Genomic DNA, 25,965 nt, shown 5'->3' on the forward strand with positions numbered 1-25,965 from the left:
TCGTTTCTTTGGAGATGTTGTGCTTAGAAGACCTATCGAGGGTAGAAAGAGCTAGATTGAAGTCACCAAGTATAAGTGTATTATTATCTAAGTATATCTTAACTTTGGTTATTAATTGATATATTTGGCAGCTCCCACATTTGGGGCATATATATTGAGAATTGTTAAGTCCTCTTGTTGGATAGATCCTTTAAGTATGATATAGTATCCCTCTTCATCTCTCACTACAGCCTTCGGGGTAAATTTTAGTTTATCTGGTATAAGGATGGCTACCCCTGCTTTCTTTTGAGGACCATTCGAATGGTAAATGGTTCTCCAACCTTTTATTTTCAGGCTGTAGGTGTCCTTCTGTCTAAAATGAGTCTCTTGTAGACAGCAAATAGATGGGTCCTGCTTTTTTATCCAGTCTGAAACCCTGCGCCGTTTGATGGGGTCATTAAGCCGTTCATGTTCAGAGTTACTACTGAAAGGTATGAGTTTAGTGTCATCATGATATCTATTCAGTCTTGTTTTTGTGGATTGGTCCACTGGACTTCTTAAAGGGGAATTTTAAGAGTCCCCCTTAAAATTTCTTGCAGAGCTGGTTTGGAGGTCACATGTTCTTTCAGTTCCTGCCTGTCTTGGAAGCTCTTTATCTCTTCTTCCATTCTGAATGAGAGCCTTGCTGGATAAAGTATTCTTGGTTGCATGTTCTTCTCATTTAGGACCCTGAATATATCCTTCCAGCCCTTTCTGGCCTGCCAGGTCTCTGTGGAGAGGTCTGCTGTTACCCTAATACTCCTCCCCATAAAAGTCAGAGATTTCTTGTCTCTGGCTGCTTTAAGGATCTTCTCTTTGTCTTTGGAATTTGCAAGTTTCACTATTAAATGTCAAGGTGTTGAACGGTTTTTATTGATTTTAGGGGGGGATCTCTCTATTTCCTGGATCTGAATGCCTGTTTCCCTTCCCAGATTGGGAAAGTTTTCAGCTATGATTTGTTCAAATACATATTCTGGCCCTCTGGCCCTTTCGGCGCCCTCGGGAGCCCCAATTAAAGGTAGGTTTTTCTTCCTCAGGCCGTCACTTATTTCCCTTAATCTATCCTCATGGTCTTTTAATTGTTTGTCTCTTTTTTCCTCAGTTTCCCTCTTTGCCATCAACTTGTCTTCTATGTCACTCACTCGTTCTTCCACCTCGTTAACCCTCGTCGTTAGGACTTCTAGTTTGGATTGCATCTCATTCAATTGATTTTTAATTTCTGCCTGATTGGATCTAAATTCTGCAGTCATGAAGTCTCATGAGTCCTTAATGCTTTTTTCTAGAGCCACCAGTAGCTGTATAATAGTGCTTCTGAATTGGCTTTCTGACATTGAATTGTAATCCAGATTTTGTAACTCTGTGGGAGAGAGGGCTGTTTCTGATTCTTCCTTTTGAGGTGAGGTTTTCCTTCTAGTCATTTTGCTCAGTGCAGAGTGGCCAAAAACAAGTTGTATTGGGAAAAGGAGAGAAAGAGAGAGAAGGAAAGAAAAGAGAAAAAGAAAAAAGGAAGAAAAAAGAAAAAAAAATAGAAGAAAAAGAGAAAGAAAAAAAGGGTTGGGGAAGCAAACAGAAATCAAAAATTAAACAACAGCAACAAAAAAAGAAACCAGGGGGAAGTATCTTCTGAATCTGTAGACTTTAAGTCCCTTGACTTCCCCTGGAACTGGTCCGTCCAGCTGGTCTTCTGGGGGAGGGGCCTGTTGCGCTGATTTTCAGGTGTTAGCACTTGGGGGAGCTGCTCTGCCCCTGCCTGCTGCAGGGCTCAGTGAGGGTTGTTCACCCCGTGAGGCCCCAGGAGGAACAACCGCAGTGGCGGGGCCAGCTCTGCAGCCCTGGAGTCAGCTCCCGCAGTAACTCCGGGGCTCTCCGTCCGCAGGGCCTGGAGGCTCCGGGGCGGGCCGCTGATCTGCTCAGCTCGGGGCAGGAGCGTCCTCGCTGTCCCGGGCCCTCCCGGCCTCTGCCTGTCCCGGGGGAGGCCGGATCCTGGGCTGTGTCCCGGCGCACTGTGCTCCGGGGCCTGCGCTGTGGGATTCGCGCTCCCGCCCCGCAGCCCCCTCCGCGGAGCCGCCGCCCGAGCCCCTCGAGCTGCTCCGGCCCCGCCGTGCGCGCTGCAGCCCTTAGGGAGCTCGGCGTACTCCCCCGGGGCGCAGGTGTCTGTGAGTGTCCCCGGGAGCCCGAGGGCATCCCCGCCCTCCTGGGTCCTGCTCCACCTCCCTGCGAGCCCCTTTCCGCCCGGGAAGGTTGGTGCAGCTCCTGCTCCTCCGGGACGGGGCTCTCCTGTCCTGGGGACACTCGCCCCGGCCTCAGCCCGGCTCCTCGCGGGGCCCCTCCCCCTTGGATGCCTTTTGTGTCTTTATCTCTTTTTCCCCGTCTTCCTGCCTTGATAGAAGCGCGGACTCTTCTCACTGTAGCGTTCCAGCTGGTCTCTCTTTAAATCTCAGGCCGAATTCGTAGATTTTCAGGATGATTTGAAGGTTATCTAGGGAATTTGTTCGCGACAGGTGATTTGGGGACCCTACTCTTCCGCCGTCTTGCCTCCCCTCTGATCAAAAGTATATTCTTTTTTTAAAAAAAATGTTTAAAGCTTTATTTGAGAGTACATGCACACAAATGGAGGGAGGGACAGAGGGAGAGAGAATCTCAGGCGGACCCCCTACTGAGCTCTAAGCCTGACATGGGGCTCATCTCATAACCCTAAGATTACAACCTGAGACGAAACCAAGAGTTGGATGCTCACCGATTAAGCCACTCAGTGCTCCTCAAAAGTATATTCTTGACTTTAAAAGTGATAAAACTTTTTCTGGAAGAAGCTTTATGCTTTGAAAAGTATGCTTATTAAAAAATAGAGAAAGAAAAGCACGCTTATTCTTATTCACAGTGTTGCTGTAGAGCTGATTGGCCCAAGTAGCTCTTTTTTTGAGTACAGTTCTTCATTCAGATTTCCCATATTTTACCTTCAGATTGTGACATCTTGCTGCTGATAATCTGCTTGCTTCTATGATTTTATTTTCATCTCCTCCTGTTCCAAATTGATCTTCTCATCCACAGTGGGCTTTTTTTTTTTAATTTGAGTATGTATGAAATAATGGAATTTTTTAGTATTCTCATTTGCCTGTTTTTGTTTTGTTTTACCATTAGCATCAGGTCCAAGTCATTCAATAAATAAATGCTTGCTATTGAAAGAGCATATGAGAGCCCTTGAAAAACAAACTTTGATTTTTCCTTTGAATGTACAAAGACAATTTTGATCATCCCAATTTGGATAATTAAGGCTATCAAGTAAGGGAATCACAGCTAATTGAAGTATCATTGTATAGTTATTTTAAAATTTACTCAACCACCATATTATACACCTGAAACTAATATAGCACTGTATATTACTATACTGGAATTAAAATTTTTAGAAAGTTATTCAACCATAGAATTTTTATTGCCTAGGGGATCCCTGAGTGCCTCAGTGGTTTAGCACCTGCCTTTGGCCCGGGGTACAATCCTGGAGTCCCAGGATCGAGTCTGACGTCAGGCTCCCGGTATGGAGTCTGCTTCTCCCTCCTCCTGTGTCTCTGCCTCTCCTCTCTCTCTCTCTCTATCATAAATAAATAAATAAGTAAATAAATAAGTAAATAAATAAGTAAATAAATAAATAAGTAAATAAATCTTTAAAAAGAAAATGATTTTTATTGACTATTTAAAGTATGTTGACTTTATTGACAAGTGTTTATTAAATACCTACACAGTGTTGGCTTGTGGGAGTTACTAGAGATAACACTGTCTTTTTTTTTCCCCAAGGCCTAGCAAGGGTCTTTGTGTATTAATGTTTTTAACTTCACAGAGTAGAGCCACTTTGGTATCCTCTTGGGATGTTGGTTAATGCATTGAACTTATGTAACAAATCCCAGCGTACTTGCGTTTAACTCCATCCATAATATCCTCACCATCTTCCCTTGGTGAAAACTAGGTACTGTGTATGTCAGAGCAAACATCATTTCTCTGAACCCTTCATCATTTCTAGGCCCTAATTAATTTAAGGGATTTAACTTTGCTACTTCTGTATTGCCGTGTAGTTGAATTGCTCCACTAGGTGGAGTCCTTTTATTTTGAAGCTCTAAATCTGTTAACTCAAGTTCTGTGATCAGAGATAATCCTTTAAAAGCTTTAAGTAAACAAGCTATTAATGAAGTTAATCAGAGCACTATCATATACTCAAATGTTCAACAATCAGCCTATGCATTTTTAATATGCTTTTAAGGCTGTCGTAAACTTAGAGCTCACCAGAACGTTGAAGGTTGAAGTCTACTTGTCAGCAATCCCGTAGCATTTGACAGTGTCATAACTTTTCACCAAGAGACAGGCACAGTGGAGCACAACTGACATTGGGGGAAATAGACCCATGTTTAAATTCTTGGTCTACCACTTCGTAGTTGTAGTAACTTTGGAGTTACATATTTAGGAAATCTATTTTCTTTATCTACAAAATGAAAGCCATAATTCTGCATTTGACAAATTATTGTAATGTACACTGTAATGTATTTGAAGTACTTGGTAAATTCTCTGTAGATGGTGTCCAATAGTAACTATTATTGTTATTATTTAAAGTGCTTGCCTGAGATATTCAGGCCTCTAATTAATAAACTAGTGGTACTTAATCAGTTATCTGATACTCTCTTGTACCATTAAAAAGAAGTGAACAACACATAGAAGTTGAGGGCATCTCTCTTATTAACCTCCTACAATGCCTGTTTTGCATTCTTTCTAGGGAGCTCAGGGTTACCCTTGAGTTGGATCTTAAAGAATGATAGAACCAGTAGTGGGTAGTAGGTTGACTAGCCATGTTTGGGAAAGAGACCAGGTGGGAGATTTCAGTGGATGGCTTTGAATAACAGGAAAGTAACACCTCTAGGAGTTACTGAAGACTCCAAGTCATTGAGCAAATGGGTAATCTAATCATTTAGTCATTAGAACAAATCTAATCTAATCAATGAACAGATCATTTAAGTAGTTTTTCTAGGAGGTTGTGAAAAGGAGAGAACAGTTAACCATTTAAGGTGAAATTGGTAAGATTTAAAACACCTTAATTAGGGCAATAACAAAAGCATGAAAAACTATAAGGAGAGTTTATGAATCAGAGCAGTATTGGACAACTGCTTTGATACTTTGGGAATGAAAGACATGTAAAAAAAAAAACAAACTCCAAGTCTTTGAGACTGTCAAAAAGAGTGGTAATTTAGTTTCTGATCTTGGCTTATGAGTGCATAGGAGGGAAAGGAAAATTTTAACCATAATGTTTGAGGAGCCTGAGGAACATTGAGAGGCATATTGTGTAACTGGAACCAGGAGATAACATGGAGTTTGGTGCCATTTGAGAAATTTCCACACAGTGGTTATGATGACGTTTCAGAATATAGGTGAGGTCTGGAGCCGACAACCAAGAAAGAATTCTTGAGATGTCTTTGGTGCAAAATGCTGGTTTTATTAAAGCCCAAGGACAGGACACTTGGGCAGGAAGAGCTACTGCCTGGGCCTATGAGGGGTGATTGATTATATACCTGGGAGTTGGAAGGGGTCTGGAGATAGCATAAAATTAGAGATAAGGAATTTTGGAAGCAAGGTTTCCAGGACCTTGAGGGGCCTGGCTATTGTTGGGAAAAAGTCACTTGTTACCGTCTAATAAAACCTGAGTCATGAGACCCTTCAGATGTCTATCGGTGGGCCATGTGCTTGGGGGATGATTGCCAATAGTATCTTGGGGGATAGAGATAAAGGAAATTTCTAAAGGAATTTTTATATGTTAAAGTAGACTTACAGGCTCCTGGGGGATGGGCTAAGATTGCCTTCTGCCCTTAGCAAAGTATGAACATCAAGGCAGTTGGGTCCGTAGAGGAATGTCCCTCTGCCTGTTTCAAGGACTTGTCAATGTACTGCTCTGGGCTTGTGCTTTGTCCTCAGCTAGTCCTCTGTTCCCTCATCAGTTACACTGCATAAATAATGGTGAGGGTACTCCAGGATGGAGCATACTGAATAAAAAAGGAAAAATGGCTGAGGTGAATGATTTAAATGATTTAAAGGTCAAACAAAGAAAATGTGAAGGAATGATCAGAAGTAATGGTCAATGTGGTAGAAGCAAAAATGTCAAGGAGATCATTAGGGGACACTGGTTTTAATCTCTAAAGTATCACTGGAAATCTTTAAGAAATCAGGTTCAGTGGAATGGAAGGGGCCACTCTTCAAGGGAGCTTGACCTGTAAGACTTGTTCATGTGAAGATTCCTGAGTTGCTACAGACTCTGAAGCCAGAATATCTGAGACTGAGGCCTGGAGAATATGAATTTTTGACAACTTCCCCAAATGATTCTTATGTAGCACAAAAAAAAAAAAAAGAGTTTGAGAACCATTTGAATACAGAAAAATGTCATAGTACCTAGAATATCTCTGAGCAGACATTAGTTATTTACAATTGTTCTCCTTAATCTGGAAAATGCCTTCAAGAGCTAAATGTCACTAGACTCTGTTTTACCATTATAAAACCATGTGGAAAATGATATCTATAAAGCCTTTACCCCAATGTTAGTTATACTTGGGCAGAAGGAAAGATCCGCTTTAAAGTAATATAATTTAGGCAAGCTATACAAGTATCTTCCGAAGGTTGAATGGAGAATTATGTGCTTGAGAATTAAGAAAATTCGGAGCTTCTGGTTCATTATGAGCAATCACATATTTCTGTTATCATAATTTCAAACCAGAGTTTTGTTTATAATTACACAGCACCAAAGCAAAGCTCAACACATTCTTCTTGTCCAGTAAGTTTGAGATTTAAGAAGGCTGTCACTAGTTTATAGCACAGTGACACATGTAAGATACACATAAGATAAATCAATGTGCTACCTTAAGAAACGCAAAAGAATCCATGATTTTTAAGAATAATATTTTTTTCTTCTTTTAGAGAATGTGGAGAATATTAATCGACTAAAAAAAGTGAAGGGAAACCACCTCTGATTTCATCACCTGAAGATAACCACTGTTAGCATTTGGTTCACAACCACCTAATCTCATCTAGGACCATGGTTCTCAAACTTTTTAGTCTCAGAACACTTAAAAAAAAACTCATTGACAACCCCCAAAGAGCTTTTATTTATTTGGATCATATCTATCTATATTTGCTGTAGTAGAATTTTAAACAATTTTTTTAATTTATGAATTTATTAAAAATGTAAATAAGCTCATGTAACTAAAGGCTGATAGAGTAATTCTTTTTGTTAGAAGACAGAATTGTGATTATTCACTGTTATTAACAATCAACAATTATCAAAAATAGAAATGATTTTTTTCAGTGGTATTAAGAGACTTCACAGATAATATCCAAATAGTCACCAGAAATATTCTAGATCAGCAATCAGGAGATGTAGACTCTAGCCTGATTCTGCCATACATAACCTTAATTCCTTAGACTTCACTTCTACATATAGAAGATGAACCAAGGAAATGACCTGTTTCTTTTCAAAATCCAAATTCCTATCAGCCAAGTCACCTGATGACCACAAGTCCTCCAGCATTTGGGGGTGACTCTTTTCTGTGAAAGTCAGGTAAATAATGTGCCTACTTCCGGATCATAGCAGGGTCTAGCTTCTTTACCTCTTTCAAATGCCATGTTCTTAATGTGTTTAAAACAACAGAAGTTGTTTCATATCCACCACTAACCCAGGCCACATGGAAGCCCACTCCTCTTTTGTGGCCATATACTGAACATGCTGTAATCAGCTTCCATTCCTTAATGATGTTGACTGCTGAGAGCTCAGGAACTGACACCTCTTCCTTAATTCCACCAAAGCACCACTAATACAATAACAAACATTTTTAAAAGGCCATTACATATTAGTATAAATAAAATAAATTTTATGAAAAATATTTTCTAATATAAAGAGTAACATTATCTTACATTTTTTACAGACCTCTTTAATATATGGCATAATAGGAAATAAATGGATTCTCATATACACTTCATTTGCTGTCAGAGCAGTTATCCTCTCAGGGTCCCATCTACCCATCCACCCAGGTTCTCCTTGACTGTACTTTATGAACCACTCACTCCTCCGTGATAAACACGGAAAAGGAACCATGAAGGTTGTATTGACTGTATTGTTCCAACATAGTGCCCAATGCAGAAAAGATGCTCAACAAAATTGTCAGATAAATGAATAAAATACACATTTTTTAACTTAAAAAGCCTTCATTAGTTACTAGGGCACATGGATGGTTCAGTTGGTGAAGCATCAGATTCTTGATTTCAGCTCAGGTCATGATCTCAGGGTCGTGAGGTCAAGCCCTGTGTCATGCTGAGCATGGAGCCTGCTTGAGTTTCTCTCTCCCCCTCTTCCTCTGCCCCTCCCTTGCCTGTTCACACAAGTGTGGACATTCTCTCTCTCTCTCTCTCTCTCTCTCTCTCTCTCTAAAAAAAAATAATAATAATTTATTACTCACATTTTCACTTCATTTTCAGTGGAGTTGCAATACACATGCCTTTGATACAAGCAGCTTTAACTCTGTAAGGTCCCATGGAAGTTCTATAGCATTGAGGTGTTCAATATTCAGACAGATATCCAAGCCAGAAACGGCCAGTATTTGTTGAGAGAAAACTAAGAAAGGAACATGTAACTAATTTAAGAAATCTCCAACCAGTGACCAAGAAGCAAATGCAGAATTGATTGTAAATAGTCATGTGCAATTTAGAGGTCTTGCAAGGACAAAATTTTTGTAAAACATTTGCTTTACGTGCTAGCACTGTTTCATGTCATGTGTTTTTCTACTTTATTATTTGTAATAGCTGCCTAATGCTTTACTGGATTGGCGTGTGTTAATTCATTAAATCTTCTGATGAAGGGACGCCTGGGTGGCTCGACGTGATTCTGGAGTCCCAGGGTCGAATCCCACATCAGGCTCCTTGCATGGAACCTGCTTCTCCTATCTCTGCCTCTCTCTGTTTCTCTCATGAATAAATAAAATCTAAAAAAAAAAAAAAAATCTTCTGATGAAGATTTAGGTAGTGATTTGTTTTTAGCCTTTGTATATGTTATTACTTTAGCAACTTTTTAACTATATCTGTGTGCATTTCTCCTTCCTTCATACTAAAAGTGTGTGTGTGTGTGTGTGTGTGTGTGTGTGTGATTAAGTGGCCCTCCAGAAAACATTGTATCAATTTTGATTAGGTGACATTTTAAAATGTTGCTTATATTAAGATAATCATTGTGAATTTTGCACACTCACCCTATCAAACCTTTGTAAGTCTACTCATCAGTAATAGCATTTAGAATTAGGAGTGGGTCTTGTGAACAGATCATCCTCTGGATTATAAGGAAAGAAATGGCTTTCAGGTTGCTGAGTGCCGTTACCTTACTCTACCATGCAATAAGAAGCAAGATTTTCAAAATCCTTTTCAAAGGATATTAGGATCTCTTGAAGAGAGACTCAAAAGGTGACAGAATTATTTCATATCTTCCTCAATATACCAAGGCAGTAAAAGAGGAAGCATTAGCACCTAGAGAGAAAACTTCACTGTCACAAACATCTACATTAAATCATCAAAGCTCTGTGCTGAGTTCACACCTGTAGTTACAGATCTCAGCAGAGGAAAATTATACCTGTCTGTCATATGCACAGATAATTGAAAAGTCATGACAGATAATATTTTGTGCTAGGTATTTTTGACACATTTAACAATACCCATTTATTTAGAGACATAATTACATGCCTCCCCCATGCTATCCAATCCCATAAAATACTATAGAGAGAACATTCATGTCTGAAATATTAACAAAAATCGTTTGGTTGCATTTAGTTATAATTTCAAAAACTGTATCATTATAAGGATTATAATATCTTCTTAACGATTTGTATAACTGAAAATTGTTTCTTAATGCATTGACTAATGATTCAAGGTAGTAAGACTTACTATTAGAGGAAATTTTTGCTGTTAGAAGATTTGAGTTTTTGGGAAGCCTGGGTGGCTTAGTGGTTGAGTGTCTGCTTTTGGCTCAGGTGGTGATCCCGGGGTTCTGGGATCAAGTCCCTGCAGGGAGCCTGCTTCTGCCTCTGCCTATGTCTCTGCCTCTCTCTCTCTCTCTCTCCCTCCCTCTCTCTATGTCTCTCATGAATAAATTAATAAAATCTTTAAAAAAAGAGATTTGAGGGATCCCTGGGTGGCGCAGCAGTTTGGCGCCTGCCTTTGGCCCAGGGCGCGATCCTGGAGACCCGGGATCGAATCCCACGTCGGGCTCCCGGTGCATGGAGCCTGCGTCTCCCTCTGCCTATGTCTCTGCCTCTCTCTCTCTGTGTGACTATCATAAATAAATAAAAATTAAAAAAAAAAGAGAGAGATTTGAGTTTTTGAAAAATCCTTATATACTTTTAGAGAAATGGCTGGAGCCTTCAATTACATCAGATACAAGATTATAATATCAGATCAAATTATACCAAATTAGATTAAATTATTATAATTGACTGGAAGATTATAGAAAAAACTAATATTCTTTCTATTTAAGATTACCATGGTCTGGTTCTTAGAAGTCTTCATAACTTGGTAGTATCCTCTTCCCCCACCCCACCCACATGTCAGCAACACTCCCATGCACACACATTCATGTACTTGCATGCACATATACACACGTACACAGGGCTCTACTCTGGGTACCTGTGCTTCCTCAGTTCTTCCTTGGACCAAGTTGAGTTGGGCTAGTAGCCATTCCTAAATCTGTCTGCTGCAGGCTGGCCTCACAAACTTTCTGGAAGTACAGCCTGAGACTCACCTCATGAAATAGACTCTGGGGGTAGGAACATATTTTTTCTCTAATTTTTAACTTCCTAATTTTCAGATATCTGTTTGACAACTCCATTATAAATGAGCTACTCTCGTTCTGAAAGGGTAGGGAATAAGACCCAGCATCTAGTTCCAACAGGGAAATTAAATAATAATGTTACACTGCTCTTTGAGAAAGCTGTAGATAGCAAATACTGCTTGCTGATGCTTCTTTGCAGGGAATAAGTACTGAGACCTCAGGGAGGAAAGACAGGGCACCTTCAGTCTTAAAAGTCCTCATCATGTAGAAAACAGACCGCAGAGCATCTTACCTTTTTTTCCATTCATTGATTCAGCAAATACTTACTGAGTTACTAAGCATCAAGCATCATTCATGGAGCTCACATTCTAATTGGGGAGAGAGAATTATAGAAATAGAAATATCAATAGTAACAACAGAATACCAGCTACTAAATACCATTCAGACTTAAAACAGGTGAGTATGATACTTGCCTCGGCACCTATTTTGGATGTGTGGTCAGGAAGACCAAACCTTTAGCAAAGCTTAGGAAATTTAAGGTGAACTAGAAGTACACAGCCATGTGAAGATAAAGAGGAAAACATCTCGGGGCAAAGCTCTGATAGTCCTGAGGTAGGATTGAGTTTGGCATGTTTGAAGAGGTTAAAGCAGGCCAGTGTGGCTGGAGTATAGTAGGTGAGCAGAGGCAGGTACAGATACTGACAGGTACCTGTTTGTGCGTAGTGTGGAGGCTAGAATTGGAAACGAGGTGAAAGGTTGCGTTTGAAATTGAGACCAGAAGAACTGTGGAACAGATCAATAGAACCAGGAGTTGGTTCTTTGAAAGAATTAATAAGATAGATAAACCATTAGCCAACCTTATTAAAAAGAAGAGAGAGAAGACTCAAATTAATAAAATCATGAATGAGAAAGGAGAGATCACTACCAACACCAAGGAAATACAAACGATTTTAAAAACATATTATGAACAGCTCTACGCCAATAAATTAGGCAATCTAGAAGAAATGGACGCATTCCTGGAAAGCCACAAACTACCAAAACTGGAGCAGGAAGAAATAGAAAACCTGAACAGGCCAATAACCAGGGAGGAAATTGAAGCAGTCATCAAAAACCTCCCAAGACACAAGAGTCCAGGGCCAGATGGCTTCCCAGGGGAATTCTATCAAACGTTTAAAGAAGAAATCATACCTATTCTACTAAAGCTGTTTGGAAAGATAGAAAGAGATGGAGTACTTCCAAACTCATTCTATGAGGCCAGCATCACCTTAATTCCAAAACCAGACAAAGACCCCACCAAAAAGGAGAATTACAGACCAATATCCCTGATGAACATGGATGCAAAAATTCTCAACAAGATACTAGCCAATAGGATCCAACAACACATTAAGAAAATTATTCACCATGACCAAGTAGGATTTATCCCCGGGATGCAAGGCTGGTTCAACACTCGTAAAACAATCAATGTGATTCATCATATCAGCAAGAGAAAAACCAAGAACCATATGATCCTCTCATTAGATGCAGAGAAAGCATTTGACAAAATACAGCATCCATTCCTGATCAAAACTCTTCAGAGTGTAGGGATAGAGGGAACTTTCCTCGACATCTTAAAAGCCATCTACGAAAAGCCCACAGCAAATATCATTCTCAATGGGGAAGCACTGGGAGCCTTTCCCCTAAGATCAGGAACCAGACAGGGATGTCCACTCTCACCACTGCTATTCAACATAGTATTGGAAGTCCTAGCCTCAGCAATCAGACAACAAAAAGACATTAAAGGCATTCAAATTGGCAAAGAAGAAGTCAAACTCTCCCTCTTCGCCGATGACATGATACTCTACATAGAAAACCCAAAAGCCTCCACCCCAAGATTGCTAGAACTCATACAGCAATTTGGTAGCGTGGCAGGATACAAAATCAATGCCCAGAAATCAATGGCATTCCTATACACTAACAATGAGACTGAAGAAAGAGAAATTAAGGAGTCAATCCCATTTACAATTGCACCCAAAAGCATAAGATACCTAGGAATAAACCTAACCAAAGAGGTAAAGGATCTATACCCTAAAAACTATAGAACACTTCTGAAAGAAATTGAGGAAGACACAAAGAGATGGAAAAATATTCCATGCTCATGGATTGGCAGAATTAATATTGTGAAAATGTCAATGCTACCCAGGGCAATTTACACGTTCAATGCAATCCCTATCAAAATACCATGGACTTTTTTCAGAGACTTAGAACAAATTATTTTAAGATTTGTGTGGAATCAGAAAAGACCCCGAATAGCCAGGGGAATTTTAAAAAAGAAAACCATAGCTGGGGGCATCACAATGCCAGATTTCAGGTTGTACTACAAAGCTGTGGTCATCAAGACAGTGTGGTACTGGCACAAAAACAGACACATAGACCAATGGAACAGAATAGAGAATCCAGAAATGGACCCTGAACTTTATGGTCAACTAATATTCGACAAAGGAGGAAAGACGATCCACTGGAAGAAAGACAGTCTCTTCAATAAATGGTGCTGGGAAAATTGGTCATCCACATGCAGAAGAATGAAACTAGACCACTCTCTTGCACCATACACAAAGATAAACTCAAAATGGATGAAAGATTTAAATGTGAGACAAGACTCCATCAAAATCCTAGAGGAGAACACAGGCAACACCCTTTTTGAACTTGGCCACAGTAACTTCTTGCAAGATACATCCACGAAAACAAAAGAAACAAAAGCAAAAATGAACTATTGGGACTTCATCAAGATAAGAAGCTTTTGCACAGCAAAGGATACAGTCAACAAAACTCAAAGACAACCTACAGAATGGGAGAAGATATTTGCAAATAACATATCAGATAAAGGGCTAGTTTCCAAAATCTATAAAGAACTTATTAAACTCAACACCAAAGAAACAAACAATCCAATCATGAAATGGGCAAAAGACATGAAGAGAAATCTCACAGAGGAAGACATAGACATGGCCAACATGCACATGAGAAAATGCTCTGCATCACTTGCCATCAGGGAAATACAAATCAAAACCACAATGAGATACCACCTCACACCAGTGAGAATGGGGAAAATTAATAAGGCAGGAAACAACAAATGTTGGAGAGGATGCGGAGAAAAGGGAACCCTCTTACACTGTTGGTGGGAATGTGAACTGGTGCAGCCACTCTGGAAAACTGTGTGGAGGTTCCTCAAAGAATTAAAAATAGACCTGCCCTATGACCCAGCAATTGCACTGTTAGGGATTTACCCCGAAGATTCAGATGCAATGAAACGCCGGGGCACCTGCACCCCGATGTTTCTAGCAGCCATGTCCACAATAGCCAAACTGTGGAAGGAGCCTCGGTGCCCATCGAAAGATGAATGGATAAAGAAGATGTGGTTTATGTATACAATGGAATATTACTCAGCCATTAGAAACAACAAATACCCACCATTTGCTTCAACGTGGATGGAACTGGAGGGTATTATGCTGAGTGAAGTAAGTCAATCGGAGAAGGACAAACAGTGTATGTTCTCACTCATTTGGGGAATATGAATAATAGTGAAGGGGAATATAAGGGAAGGGAGAAGAAATGTGTGGGAGATATCAGAAAGGGACACAGAACATAAAGACTTCTAACTCTGGGAAATGAACTAGGGGTGGTGGAAGGGGAGGAGGGCGGGGGTGGGGGTGAATGGGTGACGGGCACGGAGGGGGACACTTGACGGGATGAGCACTGGGTGTTATTCTGTATGTTGGTAAATTGAACACCAATAAAAATTAATTTATAAAAAAAAAAAAAAGTAATTAACTATAAGCAATTAAAGTCATTACCTCACTTAGAGGTAAGTGTTAAGGAGTTGAGTAGTAAATGCATAGAGTGTTACAGTACAAAAGTGTTTGTTGAACTTGCCTATAACCTCAACCAAAACAAATTCCTGACATAGCAGTAGTATGCCTTAAGAAAATAAATTTATTTTCCAGTGAAAAAAAAAAAAAAAAAAAAAAAAAAAAAGAAAGGTTGCGTTTGAAGAAATAATGTGGTTGTCACATGATCATCAGAACCTTTTTCAAACTGCCCCAGAGCTTCTCTGTGTAGAATGTATTGTGAGGAAACAAAATAGGAAGCCTAGAGGAATTAGAAAGCTGGGAAGCCATTCTGTGAGCCACACTAGAAATGATTTTAGCTTGGACTCTGGTTGTGATAGAGATGGTGAGAAGTAGGTGAAGTCAGGATAACTTGTACATTGTATCAAGGTAATTGGATGTTGAAGAATAAAGGTGACTCTTCAGTGACTTGATGAGTTGATGGCTTTTTAGTGTAGGCTCAAATATTTTAAAATAGATCTCTTATAAATCTCTGAAATTCTGGCTTCTCTTAAGAAACTATAGTATCTGGTTACATGGAGTCTGAATTTTCATATGGCAAGAGATGGTGGGACCTGAGTGTTGGCTTCCCACTTTAGGAAATGTTATAGGCTCTGTTTTGCAAAGCCTCCATCTGTCCTCATCATCTCCCTGACAATGAGGCTATTGTTGGTTGTCATTTATCATCAATTTATCCTAGCATTTTTTCATGTATCATGGCCACTTAATTTATTTACTGTACTCTGTAGACCTTAAATTTTGTGGTCTCACCTCTGATAATCTGGAAAGAAGTAGAAAAAAAAGCTTTAGGGTACGTATGAACTTCTGTATAAGTGTAAAAATGGCCTGTTTGCCAGCGTACTGTTCTATAATAGTATTTAAAACCAATTTGTGCTGTTATAAGCCAGGTTAATTATCCATGGGGACATTTCCTGAAAGTACAAGAAGAGTTTTTGGTGTGCTCTTAATATTTGATTTCTTGATTAGGTGACACAAGTGTATTCAGTTTGTGGAAAATGCTCTTATGTATGCTTACATATGTGTTTTATGTATATTATACTCCAATATCATACAACTAAAAACTAATATCATTTTAAAAATAATTTGAAGTATAAATGTACTTGAGTTGAGTGTTATGGATTTTATAAATTGCTTTTTCCCCTTTCAGCCAAGCCAAAGCCATGTACTCATGTAAAGCAGAGCACAGCCATGAGCTTTCCTTCCCACAAGGGGCGATATTTTCTAATGGTAAGTATTCCCCTTCACTAAAGTTCATTATCTTGGGGAAGATGAAGGAATAGTGTAGGGATAAGAAGCTAAAATAGAAGCCAGGAGACTCAGAATCTAGTCCCAGCTCTGCCTCTCATAACCTGTACAGGTGAATGCATCAACTTCCTCTGCAGCCCAGTTTGCTCCTGTATATATGAGAGAGGCAGAAGGAAGAAGGGATGGGGGGATAGGAAAGATGGAAGGATAGGAGGGATTGGGGAGGACGAGAGATTGGTTACATGAATGGAAAAGGACATTTCCAGCCTTAAAGATGCTATGACACTGTTTTGACAACTTGAGTGTATATATGCAATCTGATGTGGATTTTTACCCATTTGTGTACATAATTATTTGAGGCTAATGTTGAATGAATGACATTTGTTTTTTATTTTTTGTCAGTGTACCCATCAGTGGAACCAGGATGGTTGAAAGCAACTTATGAAGGCAAAACAGGACTAGTTCCAGAAAATTATGTTGTCTTCCTCTAATACTGTTTAGTGGATGGCAGTATCTTCATGGTATCCATGGTAACAATAATAAGTGCTATGATTTTATCTGACACAGATATGGGAATCAGCCCGCTAAATGAAAACTAAATTTCTATCAGGTTTCTACACCAGCAGACTATGTAGCTCCCTATACATGGAAAAGAAAAAAAAATGCTTAAATTGCTTGCCAGCCATTCTTTTTATTTTTTACTTCTTGACTGGTTTCTTATTTTAAAATCTTTCCTCCCCTGTTTTTTCTGATAAGTAAATCTGTACATTGTCTCTTCTATAATAATCATAGAATCTCAAACACTATATGAAGTACTATATCCCAGAAATTGGGAAACTAGAAATTTGCTATAAGGATTTTTAGATCTGTCCTTTACTGTCTGGCATTTTCTGAGGAACCTTGAAATCATGACTTAAAAATGTGATTTAATTTGTTCATTTATTATTTTTTCTTAAGAATTTACGTCTTTTATATAAGATTGTTTGGTCCTAAACATTTCAAACAATAAGTTTTTTTCACACAACTTTATTTTTATTTGTTTACCAAGTAGATGATGATATTCAGAAGGAATAATGTATATGATGTCTATAAATGAAGCCAAATTGAGTCATACACTGATTTCAATATAAACACTCCATTCAGTATTCCAGATGCCTTCTCTGGGCATAGCAGGAATCAGCAGATTATTTCTGTCAAAGCCTGACAATGAATATGTGGGTATTTTGCGTTCCCCTAAAGATCTTCACCACGATACCCAACACTACCTTTACAGCAGAAAGTACCCATAGACCATGAATAAGCAAATTAACATGGCTTAGTGCCAATACAACTTATTTATGGATCCTATAATTTGAAAATCAAAAGTCTATGTGTCCCAGCATGTCATCCTTCTGTAAATTATTAAAATCAATTTTAAAATAAAAATATTTTAGCGGATGGGCAAACCTGGCAAGCAAGATTTAATTCCTGGGTCTTGGTTTGCTGACGCCTGGTTTAGGGAATGTGTAAAACTATCTTTATTATTTTGGGATTTTATGAAATTTTACTACATTAACATATAAATACTGATAAGTCATATGCACATATCATCTGCTAGTGGGATTATAGTGGCATCACAAAATACAACTACAATAATAGGAAAACAGTGTAAAAAATGCAGTTTTAAGGCATGCAGCCTGAATTCTACTTGTAACACTGTAAAGTGTTAACATATTTTATTGATACCTAATTTTGGCTTTTGAGAAATTCTTGTACAAATGATAAAGTTGTTTTTTAAAGACACAAGTGGAGAAGCCATGCCTTTTAACTTCTATGCTTGTGATAGAAACCAAACATAAAGAAGATACAGGATTCTTAAATTTTAAACCACAGATTTTAAAATTGTTTAACCATCTTTAGCAGGAATAAAATCTGTACATGATTTTCTTTTATACCTTTCAATTTACAGCCTTTATTAAGAATTTCACTGAACTTATAGAGCATAGAAATAAGTATTCACTATCCATTTAAATATATCATCAACATCTGGTCATGCATCAACCATTATTTATATTCCAATTATTCTAATATAGTATTTCGATAAATACCTGCATGTGGCAAAGAGTCTTTCTTCTCAAGATTCCAAAAAGCTGGTTACTCTGCCACCATACTGGTCCACTAGGCCATGATATTTTACTTGTTACTTCAGAGTTCTTCACTGTACGGATACTCAGGTACTGACTTGCACAAACCTCTTGTTATGTGATAATATAATCTGTAGTTTCAATCTCTTCCACTTTAAATGAATGTTTCTAGAGTTCACAGGTTAAATTATATGTGCATGCATATACACACAACTGTGCCTTGCCTTTTAGATTTGCTTTTAAAATTAAAAATGGAATACTGGATTAGAACTTAAAAAGAATAACAGTAGATAGAGTCAAACCAGAAATAAATACCAGTGCATTGAAATAAAGGAATGAAAAATATTTAACGTTGTAAAAATTAGTAATAAAATGAAAAAAATCTGAGAAATTTTATTTTTTTACCTTCTGATATTGAACTTTGTATACTTTATAATCAGGTGTTGCTAGAGCTTTTTGGTCTCTAGATCTTTGGTAGCCCTTACTAGTAATAATAGCATTGCTGACACCCTGACTACCCTCTGCTGGAACAGAAGGTCATTTTTCCAGTGTACCAGTCCCTTAGTTTATATGACACCATCTTTTAAACACCCTTGCCATCATCTGGCATTCTACTAGATTAGAACCTCTTAATGGCAAATTGATTTTCTTCCAAAGACCAACTTGACTCCAAAGAAAGATTCAGAATTCTACTTCAGGAGCTGCATAGAGAAATTTCAACCTTCATTTTATTTTCACACAGCCCAGAGTGTTCCTTCCTCTAAGTTATCTGAGAGCTAATTCCATTGTGATCAGTGAGGAGTTAAAGGTTTTACTGTATAAGACGTGGATGTGAAGCCCTCATTTCTCATAGTGAGGCACTTATTGTGGTATTACTTAGTATGGTCCTTTTTCTGAAACAAAAGTATAAGTGCTTGTTTGAATTGTACTTCCTTTTGCAATTTTAACATTTATGGGAATGGTCCTTTTTCTTCATATTGATTACATGTGTAAGCAAGTTATGGCCATAAACTGCAGACAGACTAAAGCTGCTTTTCCTTAGAAATAAGTTTCCTACAGATAAGGTAGTTATGAGCATTGAGAAAATCAAGACGTGCTCTAAATTACATGGTACATAAATTACACTAGATAATGGCAGTCATTGAAACAAGATCACATTAAAAATTGTAACCACATTTCAATAATGAAACCTTAGCTTTTCAGGGGCAATATGAAGATATGTTACATCCACACCTTCAGAATGCACAGTGTGGACACTCTAAATACTACTTATGGTATACTCAGTATGAGGGAGAGATTGATAAATCTAAGCTAGTCATCCTGTGTACTATGTGAAAATATCCCTAAGTACAGTACACTTACATATTTAAAAGGTGCCTCTTTTGTTATGCCATAACTCTACCAAGTTTATAGAAACTAGTCAGTTAACTGAAGGTTTTTCTTGTGCTATGTGTAAATGTCTGAAAAGTAAAACAATCTTTGTATTCCTGTGAAGACCATGAAGTATGAGGAAGTGCCATTTCTTCTTATTTGATTTGAGTGGTTTGGGTAGTTGTATTGGCTCTCTGTGCTTTGTAATGTGAATGAGTGCAACCAAATTTCTCAACAATGGCTTCTTAGCTAGCTCTTTCAGGGGTGGTGGAGAAAAAGATATATACTTTATAATCTCAAACTATCCAAGTTCCCAAGTAGGAAAAATAAAGATAGATAATGGCTTATTCCTATTCTATAATAATTGGTTTTACATATTATGGCACACCCTTTAAAAACCCACCAGTTTAAAAAAAAAATCCACTAGGTTGTAAGGAAAAAAAGTCTAGCAACGTAATCCTATGGTGATAACCTCATTCACCCTATTATTCCCAGCCTCATTCTTCAGGTCTATGTCTATTTCTGATATGAGAAGGATATCACTTATAGATGCTGGTGTAGAAGAGTTTTTTCAAACAACTGTATTTGTAGTATACCCCTCAGTTATGTATTCAGGATGTCTTAATTAGCATTTAGAACTCCAACTTGAATTAAACTTTTTTGACTTACTGAGTCAAGTAAGTCGGTAAGACCATTTACAGTCAGATTTTGTTCTTTGTTTTTACAATACCTTTGTAATTTGCAGCCGTTACTATGTATGACCTAATAACATCACTGAGTAGAGCTCCAAATCTTGGTAAAAAGAAAAAAACAAGAGACTTTACTATTGTCCAGAAGTTATTCTGCACCTGACTAAAGGTTTCCCGTTATGGTAGAAATCGCTATTTACTTTTGGTTCCAGTCTTTTTTGGTTACCTTCCAAAATCAAAACATGTTTTACAAAGTAAGTTAAACTTCCTGAATAGTCTATATCCCACCTGTCTCCTGTTGATCTATAAACTTACTGCCAGGTATTTATCAACTAGTCTTAGTTGATATATTCACTGTATCCTTCTGTTGCCACCAAAATCTCCTTGCTTCAAATGTGCAAGTTCTACTTGGTAGTAATCTTAGGTGAACTCTGGCTAATAAGTGACATGTACTTGTAAAGGGTCAAATCAATAAATAAGATTTTTCATTTTTTTATGGCAGCTACATCCACTACTTTAAATAAGGAATTTCAAATAAGAATGTTGACAGTGCTCACAGTGAACCATTGGCAGAAGACTGATCTGAGTATGCTAGATCAGTGTTTAGAAGCTGTTGTATTGGTTAGGGAGCCCGATAGGTCATCCCTTCCTCTCTGACCCTCAAGACAGATGCCAGGTTCAGAGGTTGAACATTTCTTGGTGCTAGAGGGAGAAATGGGGTCTCTGTGTTTACTCAGGAGCCCCAAAAGGCAGGGGTCACTTATAGTTATTACAAACATAAATATCCTTCAACATCCAAGATGTTTATGTACAGGGCTATGATAGGAATTTAAGTGATGGAGGGAGGTGGAGACCAAAAGTGCTGATACCACCTCATTAGATGATCATTTTCTCCCCTTTGTACCATCTACCATCTCTTAGCAGTGTTTCCTTTGGTCTTTACCCTTCCAGGGTTGAGAGTAGCCTAATTTTGCCTTGAATCCATTCAGTTTCTTAGATTAAAAGTGTTCATTGTTTTATACGTGGTAGCATGTTAGAACTTTTATATATGGCTTTGCATCTTCATTTACCTTTTTACAGAGAATACTGCCTGCACATGATTTATGCTTAAAATCTGAGATATCACCACATTGAGGGCTGTGACTTCGAGAAGAGCTGAAGCCTTTACAACTAAATAGGGAGTTTGGCAGGGAAGATGACTTTTTTTTAAAAAATTCAGAATCCTATTTATATACTGTTAAAATTTGAAGTACTATAGTTTATGTTAAAATTGAATATTTAGATACTATATTTCAGTACTAGAAATTTTTTGTAGCCACTAACATGACAGATTAATAAATATGGTGAAAATGATTGTCAGTAAATTATCATATTGAATTGTTTGTAGTGTTTCTGTATTTGTCTTCACTTTGTGTATATATACACACATATATAAAACATGTAAATAACCTTATGTTATTCCTAATCTCAATTGCCACAATATCTTTAATGTATGTTGACACTGTATTTGAAATTACTTAAAAAAAATAAACGATGTAGACACATTTTAATTTAGTTTTTGTACTTCAAGAGCCACTGTGTTGGAGGGCAGCCATCTTGGATTCGTATGGAGAAAAAACAAACTTTCAAGTACTATGAATGGTCATTTTGAATGTGGCTGAGTGGAAAATTATAGCAGAATTAGTAACCTTTTCCTGCCAGTTGGACCTTTTCCTGAGAAATTGGCATTATGATAGATTCAGGAAGATGTTAATGTTGGTATCTACCTATTAATGATGCAGATGTCTACAAGAGAGAAGTAAATGAGCCATAAACAAAATATCAAATATAACAGGTATGTACACTTACCTGAAAATACAACTTTGCAAAAGTTTACAAATGTGCTATGGAAGAAGTTTCAACATGCAAATATACCCTTAGATTTTTATTAGTTATGACCCTTTTGATCATTATTTGACTTCTACCTAAAATTTTGTTTTTCTGTATCAGAAAAAAGAGAATCATGTATTTATTTTGTGCTGTTAAGTGGATTATTGGAGTGCAACAATCACTGCAAAACTAAGCCTGACAGGTTAAAAATAGGGCCACTGAGCATAAACTTGATTTGTTCAACTGGACTGTAGCTTTCCTCAGTATCAAAAGAGAAGCAATAAAATCATAACACAAGACTATTGAGATTAAAAGACTAGCGTGAGTGAGTAATTACTCACTAAATTACTCACTAATGTGAATAAATTCCAATGAGTTACCCAGGAAAGGACTACTAGAACAGTTATGAGAAATCATCATGGATCACCTACTGTTTGAGAATGTTAGATTGGAAGAAATTAACCTAGGATGGATTTTCTTATAACTGATATTTTAGAAATAACAAAAACTAACCCCCAATGCCAAAGCTAGATAGGTTGAGCAACAAAAAATGTTATCAGATTATTGGATTATGACTCAAATTATAAAATATCCATGAATATACACTGATACAAAGGACAGTAAGTTTTGTTCATAGGGAAGAATTCCAAATAATTGTATTACTTTTTCCACTAGGCAATTAGAGTTTAACTTTTCACTCCTTGAGGATGTGTTGTTAGACCTAGTGACTACTTTCCAAAAATTAAGAGTATGGAAAACTATTGTAACTTGACAGAGAAGCCTGTCAGACACTATCCTAACCAAGTGATAAAGTTAACATCACTTTAACTTGTGGTCATCTTGTAATCCATATGATGTTATGAGAAAAGCCTATCACCTCTGTGCTATTCTTTCCCCAAATCCATATCTCCAGTCTAATCATAAGAAAAACACCAGACACATCTAGATGGGGGCCATTCTGCAAGATAACAGTTCTTCTCCAGTCTGTGGAGGTCATGATGAAAGGTCATAGATAAAAGAAGAATTGGGAGAGCAGAATGCAATGCAGACCCCTGGACTGCATCCTGGAAAAGAAAGAAGACATAATGGAAAAACTGGTGATATCCAAATAAAGTATAAAGTTTAGTTAATAGTGAAAAAAAAAAAAAAAACCAGTAACAAAGTCAGCCACAAGATTGTGACATGAACTGGGGCCACCTTATCTCCTTTTTGGAATTTAAGTTGCTTTTACTCAGGACTTAAATACTTTCACATTTTTCTCTGCTAAATTGGGATCTGTGTGTGGGACATATCACTAGTTCATTGCTGAGTCCCAGCAAGATTTTTCCAGGTTTTTTATACAATGGTTCTTCTTCTTAAAAATGTAGATGAGAACATTTGAAACCTCTTTATACAGGATACCCTTGGGAAACACAGATCCCCAAAATAATAAAATTAAATGCTTGTGAATGCTGTTTCTGGGTGTTAGGGTAAATGAGTCAAGCATGGCATTCAGTAGGATTCTGCCTGTTGATAGAGATTAGTTATCTGAAACATTCTACCTCCATATTGCCAGAAGCCAGTCTACTGAAAAAGCTTTTCAGGGTCAGCCTGGGCTAGAGAAAGAAAAATAAGAGCCTATCTCCCAATCTTCATCATGGTTTCTGATATTCAATAAATCACCTAATTACAGAAAGATTTTCCACAGAATGAATGAGTCATAAGTTGCCTTAACAAATATACAGTTCAAATGCTTTTCAAACATTTTCAAAGTAACAATTATTTCTTCAAATAAATCTTAAATGAAACAATATGTTAAACAAATATGATCCAACCTTACTAGAGTGTGTGCTTTCAAGTGTGTTAAAAGAATGCCTTCCCTTCCTCCATCCAGGCCCACAGCCTCTTTGGCATATCCAAAGAACCCTTAGGGCCCTTCAGAACAGGTATGGAAATGACTTAGTCTATGGGACTCCTGGGTGGCTCAGCTGGGCCTCTGCTTTCAGCTCAGGGCATGATCCCGGAGTCCCGGAATCAAGTCCCATGTCAGTCTCCCTTCATGGAGCCTGCTTCTCCCTCTGCCTATGTCTCTGCCTCTCTCTCTCTCTCTCTCTCTCTCTCTCTCTCTCTGTCTATCATGAATAAATAAATATAGTCTTTAAAAAAAAAATGAAATGACTTAGTCTAAATTTCTGCTAATTTGGAAACTGAGGGGGCCCTATCAGCACCTTTATAGCAGAATCATGACTCCTCTGTCTGCTGTGATCTGACCACTAGCTTTTTGAATGTGTGGGGAGGGCTGCTTCCATGCTTTGATCTTTGTAAAGTCTAACCTTACCTGAAAAGGATATCCTCTGATGAATATCTTCTCTAATGGGTGCACAGGGAGCAGGAAAGGGAAAAAAGTAACATTCAACCAGACTTGGTTATTTAAGGAGAAAAACTTTTTTTTTTGTTAATTTTTGGTGTGTGAAAATTTCTGAAAATAGGTATAAAATACATAGCCCAATGCCTCCTACCTACTAGGTATTACTGGGTAGCTACATTAAAGACTTGAGGGATTTGATAGTTGAGCTTGCAACTTTCTGATGTAAATGGCAAAAGAATCAGTAGACATTAAACTGTAGCAATAAAAGTTAAATCATGGCTCCCAAATCTATGGTCAACAGCCACAAAGCAAACATTCTCCCTTGCACTGTTCTATGATCTTCTGATCCTCTTAACTACTAGACACAACCACTGGGTGTCCCTCCCCCCCCCCACTTTTATTTTGAAAGAAAACAGATGGGAAAGTTAATTTCTCTGACTCAGTGTCACATAGTTGGTAGTGGCAAGCCCAGATGTCCTTCGTTGAAACTCCGTACTCTTTACAATGAACCACCTTTTTACTACATCAAGTGGAGTATGGTAAAGTTTTATGTATCACAACACTTGAACAAGTTTTTTGGCAAACGAGTTTATCCAGAAGAAGTTGGTGAGGATACTAGAAACCTGATCCTCTGAAAAATGTTTTAGGCCAGAGTGAGGCTACTCCCAAGTGTGACCTTTGAACACCTTAAGAGTTGCTTACAAATGCAGAACCTGAATCAGAATCTGCATTTTAACAAGATTGCAAGATAATTTAGATAAACAATGCAGTTTGAAAAGCATAGGCTTAACAGAATTTTGAATGAAGCCTTTGGGTATATCTGAGGGCAAAAAAAAAAAAGTAGACTCCTGTCTTATTATTATTACAAAGGCCAAAGATAGAACCTTGGAAAAAGTCACAAAGATTGAGATTAAGGTTTTAAAAAGGTAATTTTATCATCAAGTGTTCTAAAGAACTCAAGAAACAGCTTTCCATTATAGGAAGTGTTCAAGTGCATCTGGATGACTGACCATTTGTCAAAATTTCACAGAGAAAACAAAAATCAATGAATATTTGAACCAGTCTGAAAAGGCAATTACTGAGCACCAAGACCTGTGCAAGTCATTGGAAATCTTGAGTAAATTAGGTATTACCCTTCCTTTCAAGAGGACCATGGTTTATTTGGGTAACAGGTAAGTAAAAGTCAATGAGATGTTATATGATGAAATGCTAAAAAGAGTAAGTGTTGGAGTGCAGAGAAAAGGCACTATTCTGAACCCAGAAGATGGCAGAAATGATGAAAAAGAAGATTGGTTGGATATAGATAAAGAATAAGTGTGAATTGATTGTAAGTTGGTGGATGATGTCATCATCCAACAAAGTTTTGGCTGAGGTGAGAAGCTGAAAGGAGTGGAGCTCTCTGCAAGGCACCAGCATTCCAGTTGCACAAAGGAAGAGGCAAACAGGATTTGGGGGAGAAGAGAGGAATAGAGTGGATGATAGGGAAGCACTGAGATAAGCTCTATTTATTCTTTTTTTATGCCTTCATCCTTTAAACTAACAGTGCCAAACTGGTGCCAAGCATTCAAAAAAGAATTAGGCATGGTCTTTTGTTCTT

General features: G+C 37.9%; 1 protein-coding gene across 5 annotated transcripts in view; it reads left to right on the top strand.

The window, feature by feature from the left end:
* Positions 1–21,702, top strand: part of ARHGAP42 (Rho GTPase activating protein 42) — a 309,228-nt gene extending 287,526 nt beyond the window's left edge. For all 5 annotated transcript variants that reach the window (XM_055320459.1, XM_055320460.1, XM_055320462.1 and 2 more), the window contains 2 exons: positions 15,872–15,951; positions 16,372–21,702. In XM_055320459.1, the coding sequence (XP_055176434.1) occupies positions 15,872–15,951; positions 16,372–16,460 (169 nt within the window). In that variant the 3' untranslated portion in view covers positions 16,461–21,702. The remainder of the gene's footprint in view (positions 1–15,871; positions 15,952–16,371) is intronic.
* Positions 21,703–25,965: the final 4,263 nt, after the last annotated feature.

This window comes from Nyctereutes procyonoides, unplaced genomic scaffold, assembly GCF_905146905.1.
Source record: "Nyctereutes procyonoides isolate TBG_1078 unplaced genomic scaffold, NYPRO_anot_genome, whole genome shotgun sequence".
NCBI lineage: Eukaryota > Metazoa > Chordata > Mammalia > Carnivora > Canidae > Nyctereutes > Nyctereutes procyonoides.